This window comes from Babylonia areolata, chromosome 23, assembly GCF_041734735.1.
Source record: "Babylonia areolata isolate BAREFJ2019XMU chromosome 23, ASM4173473v1, whole genome shotgun sequence".
Lineage (NCBI taxonomy): Eukaryota > Metazoa > Mollusca > Gastropoda > Neogastropoda > Buccinidae > Babylonia > Babylonia areolata.
The window spans coordinates 28,653,276-28,672,000 of record NC_134898.1 but is presented as its reverse complement, the minus strand read 5'-3'; the positions used below and the strand labels follow the sequence as shown (position 1 = coordinate 28,672,000).

The 18,725-nt window shown below is 39.2% G+C and overlaps 1 protein-coding gene across 3 annotated transcripts; it reads left to right on the top strand.

Annotated features, from left to right (window-relative positions):
- The first annotated feature begins 369 nt into the window (after positions 1 to 369).
- LOC143298351 (uncharacterized) lies at positions 370 to 15,104 on the top strand. Of its 3 annotated transcripts, none has more exons than XM_076611232.1 (7): positions 370 to 528; positions 1,867 to 2,157; positions 3,970 to 4,051; positions 4,491 to 4,590; positions 6,072 to 6,204; positions 8,350 to 8,479; positions 11,367 to 15,104. In XM_076611232.1, the coding sequence occupies exons 1-7, from the start codon at positions 442 to 444 to the stop codon at positions 12,209 to 12,211; spliced, it is 1,668 nt and encodes a 555-aa protein (XP_076467347.1). In that variant the 5' UTR covers positions 370 to 441; the 3' UTR covers positions 12,212 to 15,104. The 3 variants fall into 3 exon arrangements, with proteins under 3 accessions (XP_076467347.1, XP_076467346.1, XP_076467348.1); XM_076611231.1 differs by having other exon boundaries at positions 370 to 531; XM_076611233.1 differs by lacking the exon at positions 370 to 528 and adding an exon at positions 1,070 to 1,334.
- Positions 15,105 to 18,725: the final 3,621 nt, after the last annotated feature.

Sequence of the window (18,725 nt, the reverse complement as noted above, 5' to 3'; positions counted from 1 at the left end):
ATGAAGGCGGAAGTCGGGTGGTTTTTGTGATCGACCAACGGATCATAGGTTACTATAAACGAAACAGGTTTGTCAAATGTCGGAAAATAAGCAGTCGAACACAAGAACTAACCGTGACTGCTGACCATATAACCACCCCTCCCTTTCTCGTTCGACCAATCACATTGCTGCAAACACTTGTCCGCGTAATAATGTTAAGACACTATTCAAAACTTTAATGAATTTTATTTTCTGTTCATCATTATTTTGTAGTTTGATCGCATAAATATTCCAGAAAAAGTTAAACTTAAAAAGAAAGCTTTCCTGAGATTTGCCGTTGCACGTCGCGCAGTGCATTATGGGTACAGTATAAAAGTCTGGTCTTCCGCCGCGCGGCAGGAGTCGCATGGCGGATCTCTAAGGGAAAGTATCTCTCCTGACTGTGAAAGCTATACCACAGGAATGACCAAAGTACAACGTGCTGATTTGGGCACATTTACACCATTTTCAGACTCTCTGCACGCATATGAGGAAGATGGACAACTAGAGGTAGTAAGTTTTTCTTTTTCTTTAATTTTACTGCAAATTGTATCTTTTGCGATTTCGAGTGGGTTTTTTTTCCATCTCGTCCCTGGTTCCTCGGTCTTGCTGGAATTTTTACAGTATCGTTGTACATATGGTGACTCGAGAGGGTACATTTTTGAATATTTTGATCAGAGGAGCCGTCCCACGTTGACAAGGATCAGAATCACTTTTTTTTTTTTCCAGGTGTAATTTTCTCCTCCAAATCGGTGTTTTCGCCTGTTTTTGTCGAGGTGCGTCCTGGTCGGAGGAAACAACTGCGAAAATCCAAATAGTGCTTTGCGCTGGCTTATATAGAGTACGGGAGTTCATGACGTCATTGGACATCGACAGCCAATCAGATTTCTGTCTGCCTGTTCACGTGCTTTCACTCATGGCACATCACGAGACCCATGAGTGATCAGCAGGCACAGCCAATGGCAAGCTCTGAAAATTGTGGGCGCATGACGCACACGACACAGTCGCAAACCACCTTCCCGAATCAGCCTTCTCCATTGTGTCTTCCACCCACCCTCGAATCCGCAAAAAATTGACGAGACGGGATGAAGAAAAATATGGAAAGGCTTGAATTTCTCAGGCTTTTTGAGTGCCGTGCGACACAGGACATCTTTCCATCCCAAAACTTTCACCCATTATTTCTCCTTGCAAATATTTGTTCCTTGGTCACCATTGGTCTACAGCACACAATGATGAATTTTATTAGATGAGGGAAGTGGAATAAGCAAGGACATGCTTATTTTCACCCAGCCCCACAAGGCAAAGAAATTTAACAAGTAAGGAACATAGATAAATGAATAAAATGAAATAGATTAAACAGGAAAGAGAACAAAATAGTATACCAATAAAAGGCAAAAGACACCCCACACTGGCACATGAATACAGCTGGGTTCTGTCGCCACATCACATATTACATACCCCACTCCTCTCCCCTCCACCCACCCCCTACGTCCTTTACACTTGCTTCTTGTTTTTTTTTTTCTTTCTTCATTTAACTTTTTTTTTATTTTATACTGTTGCAGAGTGTCCACAATATATACACTTATCATTCTGGCATCAGACTGAATTGCTGTATAATCTGCTATATCTAGTGAAGATGTTTTTCATAATTATTGACATCTCTAGGTAGCACTGTATGGGTTAATCTTTTCTCTTTTTTTTGCCTTGGTAAAGAATTAATATTATATGAAATTGTAAGTCTGTGAATATACAGTGTTTGCTTGAGAAGCAAATTTGGTAATGACATTGTTTACATGTAGAAAAAGAGTTAACTGATTATTTAGAAAGGTAAATGTCTTATGTCCACAGGTGGACAATGCCAGTGACAGAAACCTGGAAACACCAGCCTGGATTGACCAGTGCAGCCTGAGCCTGGAAGCCAACTGGCAGTTAGAGCTGTTTCTTCAGTCCGTTCCCTCAGAAGATGTTCCAGCTGAAGAGGTGAAGACAGAAATGAAGATGGAGTGCCCTGTTGTCAACTTTTCAGCCCCTGCCTCACCCGAGTCCAGCGATGGCAGCTATCAGCAGTCCGGTTCAGTCCCACGACACAAGAGACCATCTCATAAACGTGCTGAACTGAAGCGTAGAGACAAGATCAAGGTAAAGACTGGCAAACATTTTATTTCCATTGCAATAAGTGGTCTTGTTTGTAATGGTGGTGGTATTTTATTTGTGCTTTATCATGTCTTTATGGTGTAAAAAGGGTTTTGTGGAGGAGTTATTGGTTCGATTCTAAGAGAGAGAGGAGTTATGCAGGGGGGATATGGGATCAACTAATGATGCACTCACTCACTATCTCCTCACATCAATAGCAGGGCCACATGGAGTGGTTTTTATAGAGTGTTTACTTTACAATACAGCACACACACTAAGCAGTTCATCCTACTTAGCAAAAGCAACACACACTAAGGCAGCGCACACTGCCTACTTCAAGTACTTCCTACAAGCAGCGCACAGTAAAAAGATCATCCTACACCTAAAGCAGCACCTATAAGCAGCACACAGCCCAACAGGGATTTCCTTGTTCCTCACATCACTGATCAGTCAGTCACCCTGTGTCAGTCAGTTCTTCTGGGAGACAGCTAAGAACTGGCTGTGCTGACTAGTTTTATCCCTTCCCACCACATACTGTGTATACTGATGCAAACTATAGCACTCACTCCCCGAATTAGTTGAACTGAAATAACCAATCTTTGCTTGTCCTAGTGACGCTATGTGAATGACTGACAGATTCACTACTTGATCCCAATTCGTCCAACTCAACAGACTGATCTGATTCGCTACAATTCAACCCACTTGTCTATACACATTCTGTGATGACAGCTTCACCCATTTACGTCACAAAGAGATTGGGGAGACTGGACAATACAAACCTGGGCCTGTTAGCCGGCTTGATCAAAGTTTGCATTAGCATAAATTCTCCCTAGCTTATGTTCCGAAGTCCCGCCATCTGCGTCAGTTGCGTTCGTGGAAGGGGAGATGGGGAACGACTTGAAAGACAGGCCGCCACACGGGATGTTCTGATATGCCGTGCTCGTTTGTTTCGAACACGGGGATTGTGGCAGACGTCACATAACCGCACATGTTTCAATGACTGGGGCGGGTGACGCGGTGTCGCGGACCAAAGGCGCCGACTAGGGAGTAGGGGTGAGGAGGGAGGGTGGCGCGGGTGTCGGCGCGACCTCAAAGACTGGACTTTGGATGGAGTGGGAAGGGAGATAAGAAGGAGGGGTGGGGGGGGGGGTTAAGGGATGGGGAGGGAAGGGGACAGAGTGTGGGTGGTGGGGGTGACACTGCTGGCACACTATAACAATGGTAAAAAAAGCAATACATTCTGAGCAATAAATATCTTGAGTTATGAATATCTTTTTTGCTGGTACTTTGATAGTGCAATCTTCATTTCAGTAATACAGGAAAATCCCAAGATAAATGCAACCCATCTATTTTGAGTGACAAATAGGAGTGTGGTGATGTGATATACCAATGTTTTCTGAAGTCAGAATAATTGTAAACTACTGGACAGGAAAATGAAATTTTCTGCTGTTGGTTATGTGTGAATAAAATTCTTGAAATTTATAGAACTAGAAGATAGTTCAGATTAGTTGATATTGAATATGAACATGATTGAACACGCCTTTGAATTTTGATCTTGTTCACATAACCTGCAAGTTAGCATTTATAAATCCAGTTCAAGTTGGAAGTGTGATATAGATCATCACTGTGCCAATAAGAATTTTCGGACAAACTAGTTTGTTGATATTAAAATTATGACAAAAAACTTTTTATCCTCACATTTGCTATTGTTTTGAGATCTCCGAGATTTTAGCCTGTGCTGCCTGTTGGATAGGTGATAATGCTGAAAGAAATTAACATGAATATATGGATATTTTTGTTGTTGTTGTTGTCTTGCAGACCAAGCTGGATGAAATCAAAGCCCAAGTTCCATCCATGGCAGACAAGGGGAAAATGAGCGAGTGTACAGTTCTTTCAAAAGGTGAGAACCGTTGCCAGTTTGAGCTTGATTTCTTTTCAATTCTGATTTTATCGTCCTCTTTTCAGGGTTGTGACCAGGTAAGCAAGTATCAAATTGTTTCCCTTGCACAACAAACGTTTGAGTGTTTTGGCTTTTCTTGTAATCTGACACATTTCAGTAATCCCATGAAAATGTGAATGGGGGAAAAAAAGGAATCAGACTTTTGTTTACAAGGGAAACAAAGTGAGACTCAAAGTCACAATTATAATTTTTCTTTTTTTTTTTCTTTTCTTTGTTTGTTTCTCCCCTCTCCCGTGTTTTTTTTTTATGTATAGAAATAAAATATTTGTGCATCTTCAGTGTAATATGGTGCTTGGTCATGTGTGTGCCTTAATTAGTTGTGCCCTTTAGTTACATTGGGCACATGTGCCAAAAATCTGACATGTCTCCCTATCTCTAGCTGCGGAATACACGAAGCACCTTTTGGGGGATTGTGAGAGGTTCTCGACGGAAGCTGGAAAACTCCGCCGGGAAATTGAGTCCCTGAGCAGTGAGATTCAGTAAGTTTGCTGGTGATCTCCACCTAGAATTGAAGTGCTTCTCGGTTGTATGGTATGTTCAGTGTCTTGTTACTGCTCTAAATACATTGTTTTATCTGTAAAGTTTTCTTGATCTGCTAATCTTATTGTACTTTTTCATTGCAGGTGTGTTATGCTAAGTTAAAAAGAAACAGAGTGATGTCATTCACAGATTTCAAAAAGAAGAAGAAATGTTGTGTATAGAAAAAGAAGAAAGAATCTTAGTTGAACAAGATTTTTTTTTCTTGTTTTTTTTAATTTTTTTTACGTGAAACTATTAAAGTACATCTGAAGTTTCTGAGAATATCATTTATAACCTCTATCACATTTGCTTCTGCACTATAGCTGATGTGAAATGAAAAGTTTCTTCTGAATATAGCTGTATCTCTCTGTAGTCTGTGTGCTAGAAAAGGGGCAGTCTGTTCAAGAGCAGAAGCACAAAATCAGCTATCAAAAATTGCCCCCTTCATTTCTTCCAGTGCCAGTTCCCCCCAAAAGGGAAAAGATCTGTACAGTCACATTCACATCCTTATGTCATACACTTGCGACACTGACATTCATATGAATTTGTAATGTATCCACAGAAGAGTATTTTATTTTCAGTTTTCTAATTTCATTGAAAAAAACAAAAAAACAAACAAGACATACACCGTGTAATAGAAATTGGAGGGTCTTCATTTTGAACGTCAGCAGGACCAGTTGGGTGAAGGGTGGAGACTTTGCAGTTTCCCAGGTCAGCATATGTGCAGACCTGCTAGTGCCTACACTTACTTGAATTTTAATGTTTTCACATGCACAAGGAAAATAGAAAACCGTGTAATTGAAGATGATAGCTCCGTTGGGTTTGGAAGCACTTCTATGAAAGATTTAAATCATCTTCAAAATTTTATATATATATATATATAATTTTTTTAAGGGAAATAAATTGGAGAAAAAGGGGAAAAAAATGCAGAAAACATTTTATTCTTCCATTCCACTTGAACTTTGATTACAGAAGATTTGGAATCAGTGATAGGAAATCTCAGTTGAAAGTATGTGCTGTGTCTTCCTTCCAACTTCAGTTGTTCCACACATTTTTCAGTTTCTTCCCTCGACATCAAGAGTGGAAGAAAACCGATTTAACGAAGGCCAACGAGTACAACATTTTTGTTACAGTAAAGTTATGATCAAACTCCAGCGTTAAACAGACCTGTGCAGCTGCAAAACTTGCTTAGACTGCCGCCGACCATTACTAATAGTCAGTGCTGTGTTTCAGCAAATTTTTTTTTAATTATTATTATTTTTTTTTTTTACATTTTTTTGAAATCCCTACCCATATTTATTTATTGGAATATTTTTTATTTTATTATTATTTATTTTTTTATTTTTTTATTTTTTTTTTGTTTTCTTTCTTTTCTGAGCTATACTGCTCTCATTATTTTTGTTGAGGACGATGCATAAGCATTGTTATTGCCTCTCTGCAGTTCAATGCAAGAGCAGCTGCCTGCAGCCGGGCTGAAGCAAGAGGTGGTGGAAAAGACTCAGAACACGAACATGGATAAACTGTACGATGACTACCGGGCTGCCTCCATCAAGGAAAACTGGAAGTTCTATTTGGTATCCTTTTGAGGTGATGATGAGAGCACTAACTACTTTGTGTGGACTATGTTATGTTTTGACATGTTTTCCTTTTTTCCTTCTTGTTTATGTCTTTTGGTTGGGTTACTTTATGTGTTAGTTTATCGTTTATTTGTGAAGAGGAAGACGTAAATGAAAACACAGTATTTAGAAAGTTCAAGAAATTATTGTGAATAATTTAACATTATAATGGCTTTAACCTGAAAAGACCTCCGAGAGTATGCTGGTAGTTTTTTGTGTGGGGAAAAATCGTTTTCCTTGTCAGTAACTTAACCCCCCCAAAATGTAAGCAGTCCAGTACTGCTGTGCTGTAGATAAAGACAGGCTGCAGAGTAATAAAGAAGCAAACGTATGCCACAATTTTACTAAAAAAATATTACTCAAAAAAAAAAAAAGGTCAAACTAACAAACTGAATATCTGGCAACACACTTGATCTGGAAGACACATGATCAGACTGAATAACGCAATCATGCTTCAGTCTTACCACTTGAAATGCACACATGATCACACTGAATAACACTAACATGCTTCAGTCTTACTATTTGAAAATTTCCATACAGATGCTGTCGTGACTTGATCAACTGATGTTTGATTCAACATTATTTTCATTATTGTACCAAATTAAAAAAACAAAACATTGCATGCAGAATTCTAAGTAATCACTTCAACCTTTGGAAATGGAGAGCAGCTTCTGAGTGAGGGTTAGATTTGTGGTGCAGAATTTGTAGTAGATTTAACTGAACATCCACTGGAAAACCGGGAAAAACCTGAACATGCAAAGCAAAATGGCGGCGGGTACTGGAAGCAGAGCTTGCAGACTGGATTCTGATTGAATAAGCTGACAGTCTGCGGCTTGAATTCAGTGTGAGTACAGCTGAAGACTTAAGAATGCCAGAAATTGCACTAGTACTAGCGTGTGAAACAACAGATGTCACAGCAAACAGAAGCAAGAAAGATTGGACCTGAATATTCTGTTTTTTTGAAATTACACACTATATACTAAGATGTGTGTCAAGAGTGTCAAGAGACACAACTATACTTACAAAGCTGAGGGACTGTTCTCCACTGGTTTTAAAAAAACACAGGAAAAAAACCCAACTAACCACCAAAAAAAGTATTTGTTGAAACTCCAGCCCCCCGTCCATGTTTGTTGAAATAGCAGTAGCTATTTGTTGTCCAAATTCAGGCCTCATTTATTGAATTTGTGCTGGCAAAAGGTCCTATTTTCAAGTCTGAGTGTTCAGTACAGTTTGCTGTCTAGTTTTGGAGAATTGCAGACAAGATTTGGGGAGGGGGGTGGGGGTGTGAGGAGAGGGGGGTGGGGTGGGGACATCATCAAGGATGCTGCCTATCTCTTGCAAAGAGATTAAGGCAGTATGTTAAGGGAGGCTTCTAGGGTCAGCGACTTTCAATGTATCTGCTTGTGCAGACTGGTAACTCCTGCGCAGGACAGGAATCTGACCCCAGCCGAAGTCTGTACCAGTGGGGAATAGTCAGTATGTTGCATTAAACATAATTTTTAGGAGAAAATTTCCTTTCAGGTTTGTGGGTGTAGATCTGGTCAGTACTGTTTCCTTGTAATGCTTCTTTTAAAATTTCCTTTTTTCACCAGATAGTAATGGGCATAAAAATAACTAGATAACCACAATGACTTTTAACAAAGTTGTTAATCATGTTTGTCTCTATTATTCAGAGGTGCCAATTGTTCTGATGTTATGCCAACATCAAAATTGTTCTGATGAGTTCATTTTCGACTACTTGGCAAGGGCACATGCTTTCCTGTTGTAACATTATTTCTCCAGACGCCCTAGGCCTATTGATCACAAGGCCAGAGCAGTCACTACTAACCTTGGTCTTACGTGATGATGCTCAGCTATCGAGTGTGTGTTTGCATTGAAACAGCATTGAGTGGACCATCCAGCTTAATCGTAGCAGTTACACCATGTTGCAGTTAGGCCCAAGTGTTTGTATGCTTTGTAGATAAAATGTACGTTTGCTGATGTGACTCCGAGTTCAAGTGTTCCTACCAAATTTCCTGATTGTTCCTACAAACACTTGACAGGGGTTGGCATCTCTGATTATTACTGGCACATTGTTTTGTGACTTTCCTTGACCACCTGCAGTTCAGCTTCTTGATGAAGCCCCTCTTCAAAACCTTCAAGGAGGAGGCGTCCACTGACAGTGCTGAAGCCTTCACAGCGTCGGTCGAAGAATGGACCGACAACAGACTGAACCTTTTGAATCTTAGGCATCGTAAGTGTATCATGTGATTCCACACTTGGTTTCTGTCTCATGGTAAAAGTGTTGATCCTCTTTTTTTTTTTTTTTCTTTTTTTTCAAGTATTCTAATAGGTGACATGGTTAGTTTGACACATGGAGTGTATATTTTTCTTGTCCTCTTATGTAACATTTGTTTCTAAAAGAGCCATTTATTGCCAAATAGAAGACAACACCCAATAAAGTTGATCAACAGATAAACCATTCAAATGAAGAGTTTGAGAAGTTGCTTTTGTTTTGTTCATTGATTAGAGAGGTGCAAAAGCTGAGTGGTTAAAGCGTTGGACTTTAAATCTGAGGGTCCTGGGTTCAAATGTTGGTAATGGCGCCTGGTGAATCTTGGTAACGGTGCCTAGTGGGTAAAGGGTGGAGTTTTTCCAGTCTCCCAGGTCAGCATTATATGCAGACCCACTTGTGCCTGAACCCCCTTCGTGTGTGTTCACAAGCAGAAAATTAAATAATCACGTTAAAGATCCTGTAATCCATGTTGGTGTTAGATGCGTTATGGAAACAAGAACATACCCATCATGCACACCCCAGAAAATGGAGTGTGGCTGCCTACATGCTGGGATAAAAACAGTTATATATGTAAAAGCCCACTTGTGTACATATGAGTGAACATGGGAGTTGCAGCCCACGAATGAAAAAGAAGAGACTTTTTTTTTTTGTCCCTTGCACAGAAGGTTATATTTCTCAACATAGAAACATGCATCACAAATTTTGGGATTTTTTTTTACGGAACCCCCTCCAAAAAACCCCATACAATTTGCAGAAAACAAACAAACAAACAAAAAAAAAAGCATATCATGTAAGTAACACTTTTCACAAGTTTCATTACACTGATGTACACTTTGTTTTAAGTCAAAATAACAGAAAGAAAATTGTCATGTGTATTAATGCTGAAAAAAAAGAAAGAATTCACACATATATATACACACACTCATACATATGCATTTACATACACACACACACACATACACACGCACACACACGCACACATACATATATACATACACACACACACATACATATATATATATATATAAAACCACCATAAATGAAACTTTTGAGTCCATTTCTTGTTTAGATCAAATTATGAGACCTGTTGATAATAGTAAATGCAGGTAACATTATTGCATCAATGACATTTTATTACATCATTGTGAATAGAAAAGATAAGATAGATTGACTAGCATTTTTCCACTTATGTTGTCCTTTTTTTTTTATGTTATAAGGCATTCATAATAGAACCAGTCAGCCAGAAACCTGTTATATGTCATATTCTTTATAGCAATATATTTTTGTTTCATACTTAGATTTAAGATAATTCATAAAACTGCACCCGTTTGGGAGCACTTGGTTTAACTTACACTTGAACAGAAAAATTTTTTGCAAAGAGTAAAATATAGTCGAGCGCTCTGTTGGATTTAACATGCTTGTCATAGCCAAACAAAATCAGACACATGCTGAATGATAATTCTGAATTACCACCAAAGCAATCATTTAAAATTGTCTGGATGTTTCCCAAAAGCGTTAGCATGGGAAGAAGAAGAGAATGTTTATGTAGCTGAGGCGTTGCATTCAACAGTTTGAAATATATATATAAAACCACCATAAATGAAACTTTTGAGTCCATTTCTTGTTTAGATCAAATTATGAGACCTGTTAGACGAGGAATAATGAAACACTAAGCAAAACCTGAAACATCTGTCTAATCAGAAGCAAACAAGTGAGAATTAATAGAATATTACCACTGATAATGATATTGATAATAATAATAGAGCAAAATCAGTACTGGTAATAGTAAATGCAGGTAACATTATTGCATAAATGACATTTTATTACATCATTGTGAATAGAAAAGATAAGATAGATTGACTAGCATTTTTCCACTTATGTTGTCCTTTTTTTTTTATGTTATAAGGCATTCATAATAGAACCAGTCAGCCAGAAACCTGTTATATGTCATATTCTTTATAGCAATATATTTTTGCTTCATACTTAGATTTAAGATAATTCATAAAACTGCACCCGTTTGGGAGCACTTGGTTTAACTTACACTTGAACAGAAAAAAATTTTTTCAAAGAGTAAAATATAGTCGAGCGCTCTGTTGGATTTAACATGCTTGTCATAGCCAAACAAAATCAGACACATGCTGAATGATAATTCTGAATTACCACCAAAGCAATCATTTAAAGTTGTCTGGATGTTTCCCAAAAGCGTTAGCATGGGAAGAAGAAGAGAATGTTTATGTAGCTGAGGCGTTGCATTCAACAGTTAGAAACTTTCAGCCTTGATTGGATTGTATAACCGGTATGAACCCTGAACCCAGTAATCCTTGTAAAACTACACATACACACACACACACACACACACACACACACACACACACACACATATACACACACACAAAAAACAAAACAAAAAAAACACACAACTCAAACACACACACACACACACACACACACACACACACACACACACACACACACACATGAAATCTTAAACCTAAGGTCATAATGCCTGTGATATGCTTTGCCAAACACTGTTGAAGGGACGTAACTTTTGAAATCTGGAATGAAACAAGGAATCTTTTTGTAAACAGTAAGGGGTTCACCAATACAAGATTTCTTGAGACACGGTGGTATATGATTTAATGGGTAAACACATGCATGGTATAAAAATTGGGAATTCAGTTTTATGATTTGACAGTTCTACAGTTAAAAGACCATAGATTCTTTTATCACGATAGGATATGAGTGGCTTGTTTTCTTGCATGTTTGTCTGTAAAGACCAGGTATCATGTCAGAGTAGCTGAAACTCCAGTAAAGTACAGTCAGTGAGACGTTCTTTTGCTTTCAGAAACCTTTGAAAAAATGCGGGACATCACCCGGGAAACAGATATCATGAACAACCCAGCATCGTTGCGGGAACAAGCGTTGGCCAGTGTCGCTCACCTGTCTGGTTCCAAGACATCTGACATGGATCACGCCCCAGCGCCTGCAGTCTTGGAGCCCTCTGAGGTCACAGGCATGTCTACTGTGACCTCGGCCCCTGCCTTTTCTGGCCTGGATGGAATGTCTGCAGCTGCTGCGTTGCTTCCCACCTTCACTAGCCCCCACCCTGTCTCGTCCCTGACCACTCAGCCCATGGGCCAGTTACCCTCCCCCTTCACCTCTCCAAGGACCACCTCTCCAAGGACCACCTTCCAACAGGGCCCCGTACCACAGTTGGCAGTGCGTGCGTACAAACCCGCCGCTTGCTCAAAAGATGGACAGAATCAGTACCGTGTGCCAAAACCAATCCTGCCTCCCTCCAGAAAACGTACCTCGGATCGTAAGTCTTTTGGAGGTTTTCCAGAAAAAGAGACTGAGCCCACACCTGCAGCCAGAAAGAGGGAATCGCTGGGTCGCTGCACACCTCCACTCCCTATCAGCCCTCACAAAGCAGGCAGTGGCGTTGCTGCAAGCTGCGTGGTGTCAGAGCAGCAGCCAATGAGGGGTGTCCAGGTGGACATGAATGACGTTGGTCAGCTGGCCGTCAGTGTGGAGGAGACGTCGTTGCATGTGAGTCCCCCCATCGCCGTGGTCACCCCCACCCTGCCCCTCTTGGCTCAGCTGCCCACCAGCGTGACTCAGCTCATCAGTGGCTGTCAGTACCAGGAGTATGACTTTGACCTCTCTGACATTCCGTTGCTGGATCTCTAGCGAAAGCTTTTCTGCCTTCCTGAGGCATTCATCCCACTTTTCCCCCGCCACCATTCATCTCTAAAGACTAATCCTTCTTTGTCCTCCTAGCTTATGCCCTTTGAGGCCTTCCCCCTAAGCAGTTAGTGTCCACCTTTGGCAGCTAGATCCCTGGCTGACATTTTGCTCAACTTTCAAAGAAAATTCAGTTTTTGCTCAGCTCGATCTGAACCAGTTTTCCTCCTCATAGTCCTTGGTAGAAATAAACCTCACATCTTCACTAGGTGGACAGTTGATGATAACAACACAAGTACAGGTGGACAGTGTGCCATTGTAAATTATCACAGATCTCCCCACCCCTCCCCCAATCCCCTTTCCCTTTACTAAGCTGACAAAAATTGGGTATCTTCAACAGTTGTCATGATGTATATATTGAAAAAAAATGTGACGTCTGTTTTTTCGGTGGCATACATTTCTTTCATAAACATGAATTGTGCACAGACTGCTCAAAACATTACAGTAAAGATGCACCAAGAACAGTACACAGACTGCTCAAAACATTACATGGGTTACATCAGTCAGTTGAAAAAGCTTTTTGTGTCCATACTTATGACTGTAATGTGTCATTTGGTTTGATCTGTTCAGCACTGGGTGCTTTTATTTTTATTTTAAAATTTTTTTTTTCTTGTGAGTTGACATGCACAATGGAGTGACTTGGAGATCACCATTATTTTGCACAGTATTGAAGCAAAAAGTATAAGTCAGAGAATGTATTTGTAAATGATTGAATGTGGGATTTGGGTAAAGTGCTGCAGTCACTCATCTTTCAACGGGTACTTTAAAAAAAACTTCACTTGAAAGTGTCATGAAACACTAAAGATATGAAATTTTTAAGGACAATCAACATCTTTTGCTATGAGCTTAATTTTCACTGGACTGGTTCAGGCATAACTTGTCTGATTTTGAAAATGGTTCTTAATGTTTGAAAGATTAATTGAAAAAAAGAAAAAAAAAACTTATCTGAAAAGAAAAAGAGGATGACTGAATCAGAATGGTGTCATCAGATTCAATTATTGATGGACATCATATCAGATATGACAGTTCATTTATTTTCCTCACTGTTCTCAGCTTACTTGAAGATAAAGACTTGAAAATAAAGATTAAAGTGTGATAAAGGTGAAACAAGTGGTTGTCGTTCAACTTGTTTTAGTACAAGCATAGTTGTTGTTTTTTTTTCTCTGTCTCTGCCTTTGTGTTTACAACAACAAAAAAACTTGGGACAATCAGTGCTGTAATACTAATAGGGTCTTGAATACTCAACAAAGAGAGAGAGAGAGAAAAAAAGATTGCAACCTAATGTCTTATCATCATGATATATGCCTGGTTTTGAGACAGGCTTTTGATTTGTATTATTGGTTTGCACCACATCCAGTAAATACATAAATTAATGTCATTTACATTTTTTTTTTTAACCTTAACAGCACCTTCTGTGTTGAACGCGACAGTTGCTAGTGCAAGCTGTTGTTTTTTGTTGTGCAGAGCAGTGGCATACACACTGCCTTGCTGTTTGATAAAATTATAAGCACTTTCAAACAAACAAACAAACAAAAAAAACAGTGGTAAAGAAAGATCATTGAAGTATATTTCAACCCCATCATGTGATCAGAAGGTAACAAGGTTTGTTCTCTGGCTTGCTAGAATCTAAAAGGCAGTTTTTCCTTTTGATGTATAAGACTTCTGCATAAATGGAATGCCAGTGCTTTTCTAGCCTGTAGTATGAATATAAGGTCCATATTGAAAAATAAAATTGAAATCATCATCTGACTGGATAAGGAACAAGTTTCACATTGTCAAAACAAAAGCATCTTATGTTTCTACAGAGGATGTTACATTGCTCAAGATTTACACAGGTAAAGCAACACTTTTTTTTGAGAAGAGTAGTTGATTATTTTAGATTGATTTGATGTATGAACAGTGATGACTATTCCGATTTCGTCATAATTTGTTATGACCAGACGCATTCGGTTCCAATCAAATGCCAACATCAGATTTTGTTTAGACAAGCTGGGATCACTCGCTTGCTTTTTTGTTGTAAGCCTTTTGATAGTTTTGTGATGTACAACATGTACAGAGCGTGGATTAGGGTAGCCGGTCACACTACAGTTTTGTGATGTACAACATGTACTGAGCGTGGATTAGGGTAGCCGGTCACACTACAGTTTTGTGATGTACAACATGTACTGAGCGTGGATTAGGGTAGCCAGTCACACTACAGTTTTGTGATGTACAACATGTACTGAGCGTGGATTAAGGTAGCCAGTCACACTTCTCGTCTCAGGTGATGAGCCATTCTGCAAAAAGGCTTCATCTGTAAATAAAAATCAGCTTCCAGAATTTGATGTTGTAGATAATCATATGCATGCTCAGTAGATAAACATGTATGGGGATATGTCTGAGAAACTTAGCATTCTAAACATTTGAAAATGTTTAATAAAAAAATAAATTAAAAAAAAAAAAAAAGGATCCCAAAATGCTCCCAAATAAGAGTTCATATGTATGGATGCTTCGTAGTTTGCATACATACGCTGACGTGACAGAGGTACTGAGCGTTCCAAAAAATTCAGAATGTTCCCCATCCAAATTCACAGATTGGACAAAGGAGTTCAGAGGGGTTGACCTATACCAATGTTTGACAAGTTGTTGAATGATCTGATCACTAAAATATAGCTGAGGTAGGCATAACATAAAAAAAAAGAAAAAAAACCCAAAGCATATGACTACCTCAACTGTACATTTAGAAATAGTGAACAGGTGCGAACACGATTGTGAATTTTTATTTTGTTTTTTACTACAGTGTGTTAAGTGTTCAGTGGTAGAAGCGGAAACGAATGAAAGCTGTGTGAAGGTAGGTATACGACGGTGTGTGGATTTTTTCTTTTGCTTGTTGCATGGGTGTGTGTGTCTGTTGTTTCCCTTCCCCTGCTGCATTAATATTTGACTCCTGTGCAGTTTTTGATCGATGTTTGTTATTCACTCAAGTATTATTTTGTCAAAAGCTGTACAGTTGTACATGTGCAGATGATCAGTGCCGATCTTGTCTTGTGATATTAAATTCAGACGTATGTTGCAAACTGCAGTGTATGTATGACATTTTGAGCATCCTGGTTTTTTGTGTATATATCTGCTGAATAAAATACCAAGATTTTGTCAGAAGCCAGTTTTTGTTTGTCTTCAGATTAAGGACAAGGAGGGTTGTATAAGTGAGAGAATGATTTGAGTTCTTGTCTGGTAATATTAATTTGTTGGAAGAGTTTCAGTTGCTCCAAGCACCGATAACATACTGGCAACAAAGCACATTGTTACATTTCTGGCATACTTCCTCCAGCGCCCCCTTCTCATCAGCCACCACCGCCCACCCCTTTTGACTGGCCTCTCTACTTCACCTCTTCCCTCATTTCTCCTGCTGGCTGCTGACGACTGGTGCATACACAGCATTGAATAGACTCTCTCTCACTGTCATAACGCTCTGTAAGTTACACAGCATCAAGGATTGAATAGGCTGTCTCTGGCTGTCATAACGCTCTGTAAGTTACACAGCATCAAGGATTGAATAGGCTGTCTCTGGCTGTCATAACGCTCTGTAAGTTACACAGCATCAAGGATTGAATAGGCTGTCTCTGGCTGTCATAACGCTCTGTAAGTTACACAGCATCAAGGATTGAATAGGCTGTCTCTGGCTGTCATAATGCTCTGTAAGTTACACAGCATCAGGATTGAATAGACTCTCTTGCTGTCATAATGCTCTAAGTTACAAAGGTGCAAGGTGAGGGTTATGACTTCACACCACTGTTTCTGTTTCAAGTGTCAGAACATTTGGATTGATCCAATTACACTACACCTCATCTGCTGGCAAAAAAAAGAGGAAAAACAGGCATAAGCCTGACCTTCACAAAACCCATCACGCTGATCAGGCCTTGAGAGCCTATCCTAGGCTTGTGATAAAAATTAATATGAAATTGAAATAAAGTAATTAGACAAAACGAGTAGATAAAATATAGTGAAGGTAAAGATGTGTAGAAGGCAAAGGGTTGATATAAAAACAAGAACGAAAATGGGCATTGCTCTGTGAACCAGCATGCATGCACACCAGCACAAGTGTGTACACCACTGTCAGTGTCAGATGAGGAGGCTAAACCACTTTGCAAAATTAATGATGTGCCTAACAATAAATATTTTCTGGTGTAGCTGTAATGTGAAGTGGTTAACAACACAGAAGACAGGAAGAGTTCAAGTTCAAGCCTCACAGAGAGGCAGGCCTTTTACAGCTTCTACCCACTCTCCCTTTTCTTCCTCATCTCCTTTGTCCGAAAGGATGTACTGATAAACCTTCAGTCCTTCTGAAACCAAATTGTCCCCATGGCTTCCAGATAAGTTTTCTCATACTTCACATGTCAAGCTCTCACTCTGGTCCATCTTTTTGTACTGGTCCTGGTCAACACAGTCCAGACCGGCTGATCACAGCAGTCCTGATGGTGAGGTATTCATCATTCAAAGCAACGCTCAAGTGGAGCATACCTGAACAGCACATTATGCAAACAAACACATCCTGAACTGAGCACACTACTAATACAGACCAGCACAACCAGATGTATGACTACTAGTATTAGTGCTAGTAACAACATATCCACCTTTATTCTGAATTGTGAATGCTACTATTGCGGTTACTATATACAGCCATTTTTTGTACAAAAATCAAAAAACAAAAACAAACACCGCCCCCCCCCCCCCCCAAAAAAAAAAAACAACAACCCAACAAACAAACAACAAAAACAAAACAAAACAAAAAAAACAACCCCCCCCCCAAAAAAAAAAAAACCAAAAAAAAAACCAACAAAAAAACAAAAAAAAAAGAAAAAAACAACAAACAAAACAACAACAAAAACAACAGAGCTCAGCTGGCCCAACCTGGATTTGAACTCACAAACTGATTGCTTGCTTGGCATACTTGGCACTCTGTCCATCCTTCCAGTCAGCTACCTGAAACACACAGACCCCGAAAATAATTAAGACAATGAACTGGGTTCAGACTACATGTTCAGAAACCTTGATGACTGTTGTTTGATGTTACTTCACCACTGACTCAATATAATGTTGAGACGAGTAATGTCCGTTTATAATCTCAACCCGTGTCTCTTGGTATCCAAGCATGGCAGAACAAAACAACCAAGACTGTTACCTCTGTGTTCCTCAACTTTATTGCACAATCACTGGCAGCATGTGTTTGTACACTATGTAGTAGATCCATAATACAAAAAAACAGAACATTTCAATGACAAAGAAATTTGATGACGCAAATTTATACAGAGAAGGAGAAAGAAAAGCAAAAGAATGAGAGACAAAAAGGATACAATGAAGATGAATGCAGAGAAGGATAAACAACTTGAAATAAAAAAACAGCTGGAGAGGCAGGTCATGACTGAAAAGTTTCTTTAAAATGATAGAAAAGAAGAAGGAAAGATAGAAGGAAAATAGCAAACAAACAAAATAATGAGAGAAGCAATCAAAGAAATGAGATAAATAACTCTCCGGTTGCATGCGACAGAGTTCGTGCGTTTTTACGAGTTGGTGCATGCTGATGAAATCTGTTTTGGAAATGCTTGAGAAAAATTCTGTGGAAGGTCAAAGAGCCCCATAAGTACAATGATATGAAATCAGATAAAAAAAAAAAAAAGAAAAAAAAAAAAAAAAAAAAAAAGAAGAAGAAGATATCCACAGAAAAAGATGATACATGGGGACATGGATTTCCCACTGTTCCCGGAAAAGGGAACAAACAAGGGTAGTGACAACAGCAGAGGGATTTTTTTCGGTAGTCTCCCTTACATGAACTCGAGATGGAACTCTCTCTCTCCACACACACACACACACACACACATGAATGTATACAGTTGTGACAAGTCGCGCACTGCTGCTCAACTCTGATGGCGGACGGTTGTAAGAACACATGAGAACACATTCATCATTCTACAACACATCTTTGATCAAGCAGAAAGCATTATCAGTCCCAACTGTGTACATTCATGTGTATTTTCCTGTTTTATTATTATTATTATTTAAAAAAATCTTTTTGAGAGGGATTAACGAGCCGGGGAAGTATCAACATGGGGGAGTATCGGGCTGACCCCAGTCGAGTGATATGACAATGTTAAGAAACAAAAATTTCATGTGGGAATGTAGTAGTAGTAGTAGTAGGGACGGTGTCTGGTTACACCTAGACCGCGAGGTCTAATATTTGCCCCCTCTTGGTTTTGGTATTGATTGTTTTTGTGTAGGTCGGTCATGCCTAATGGGGTTTCTACTCATCATAGCCATAAAATAGTTCTTCTAGCTGGGGCAGTTTGTCAATCAGGTTCTTGAACTCATTCACAGATTTTGCAAATTTAACTGATTGAGGTAGTGCATTCCAGGGGTTAACGACTCTGAAAGAAAATGAGAATTTGCGCTTATTAGTTCTGGCATGCATTACAAACAATTTTCC

What these genes read in the sequence shown, in the direction of transcription:
- LOC143298351 (XM_076611231.1), top strand. Translation starts at nt 442, where the DNA reads ATGACCAAAGTACAACGTGCTGATTTGGGCACATTTACACCATTTTCA. An exon ending in AGCGTAGAGACAAGATCAAG is followed by an intron (nt 2,158 to 3,969) that starts GTAAAGACTGGC and finishes GTTGTCTTGCAG; the next exon opens with ACCAAGCTGGATGAAATCAA. An exon ending in CCTTTTGAATCTTAGGCATC is followed by an intron (nt 8,480 to 11,366) that starts GTAAGTGTATCA and finishes TTTTGCTTTCAG; the next exon opens with AAACCTTTGAAAAAATGCGG.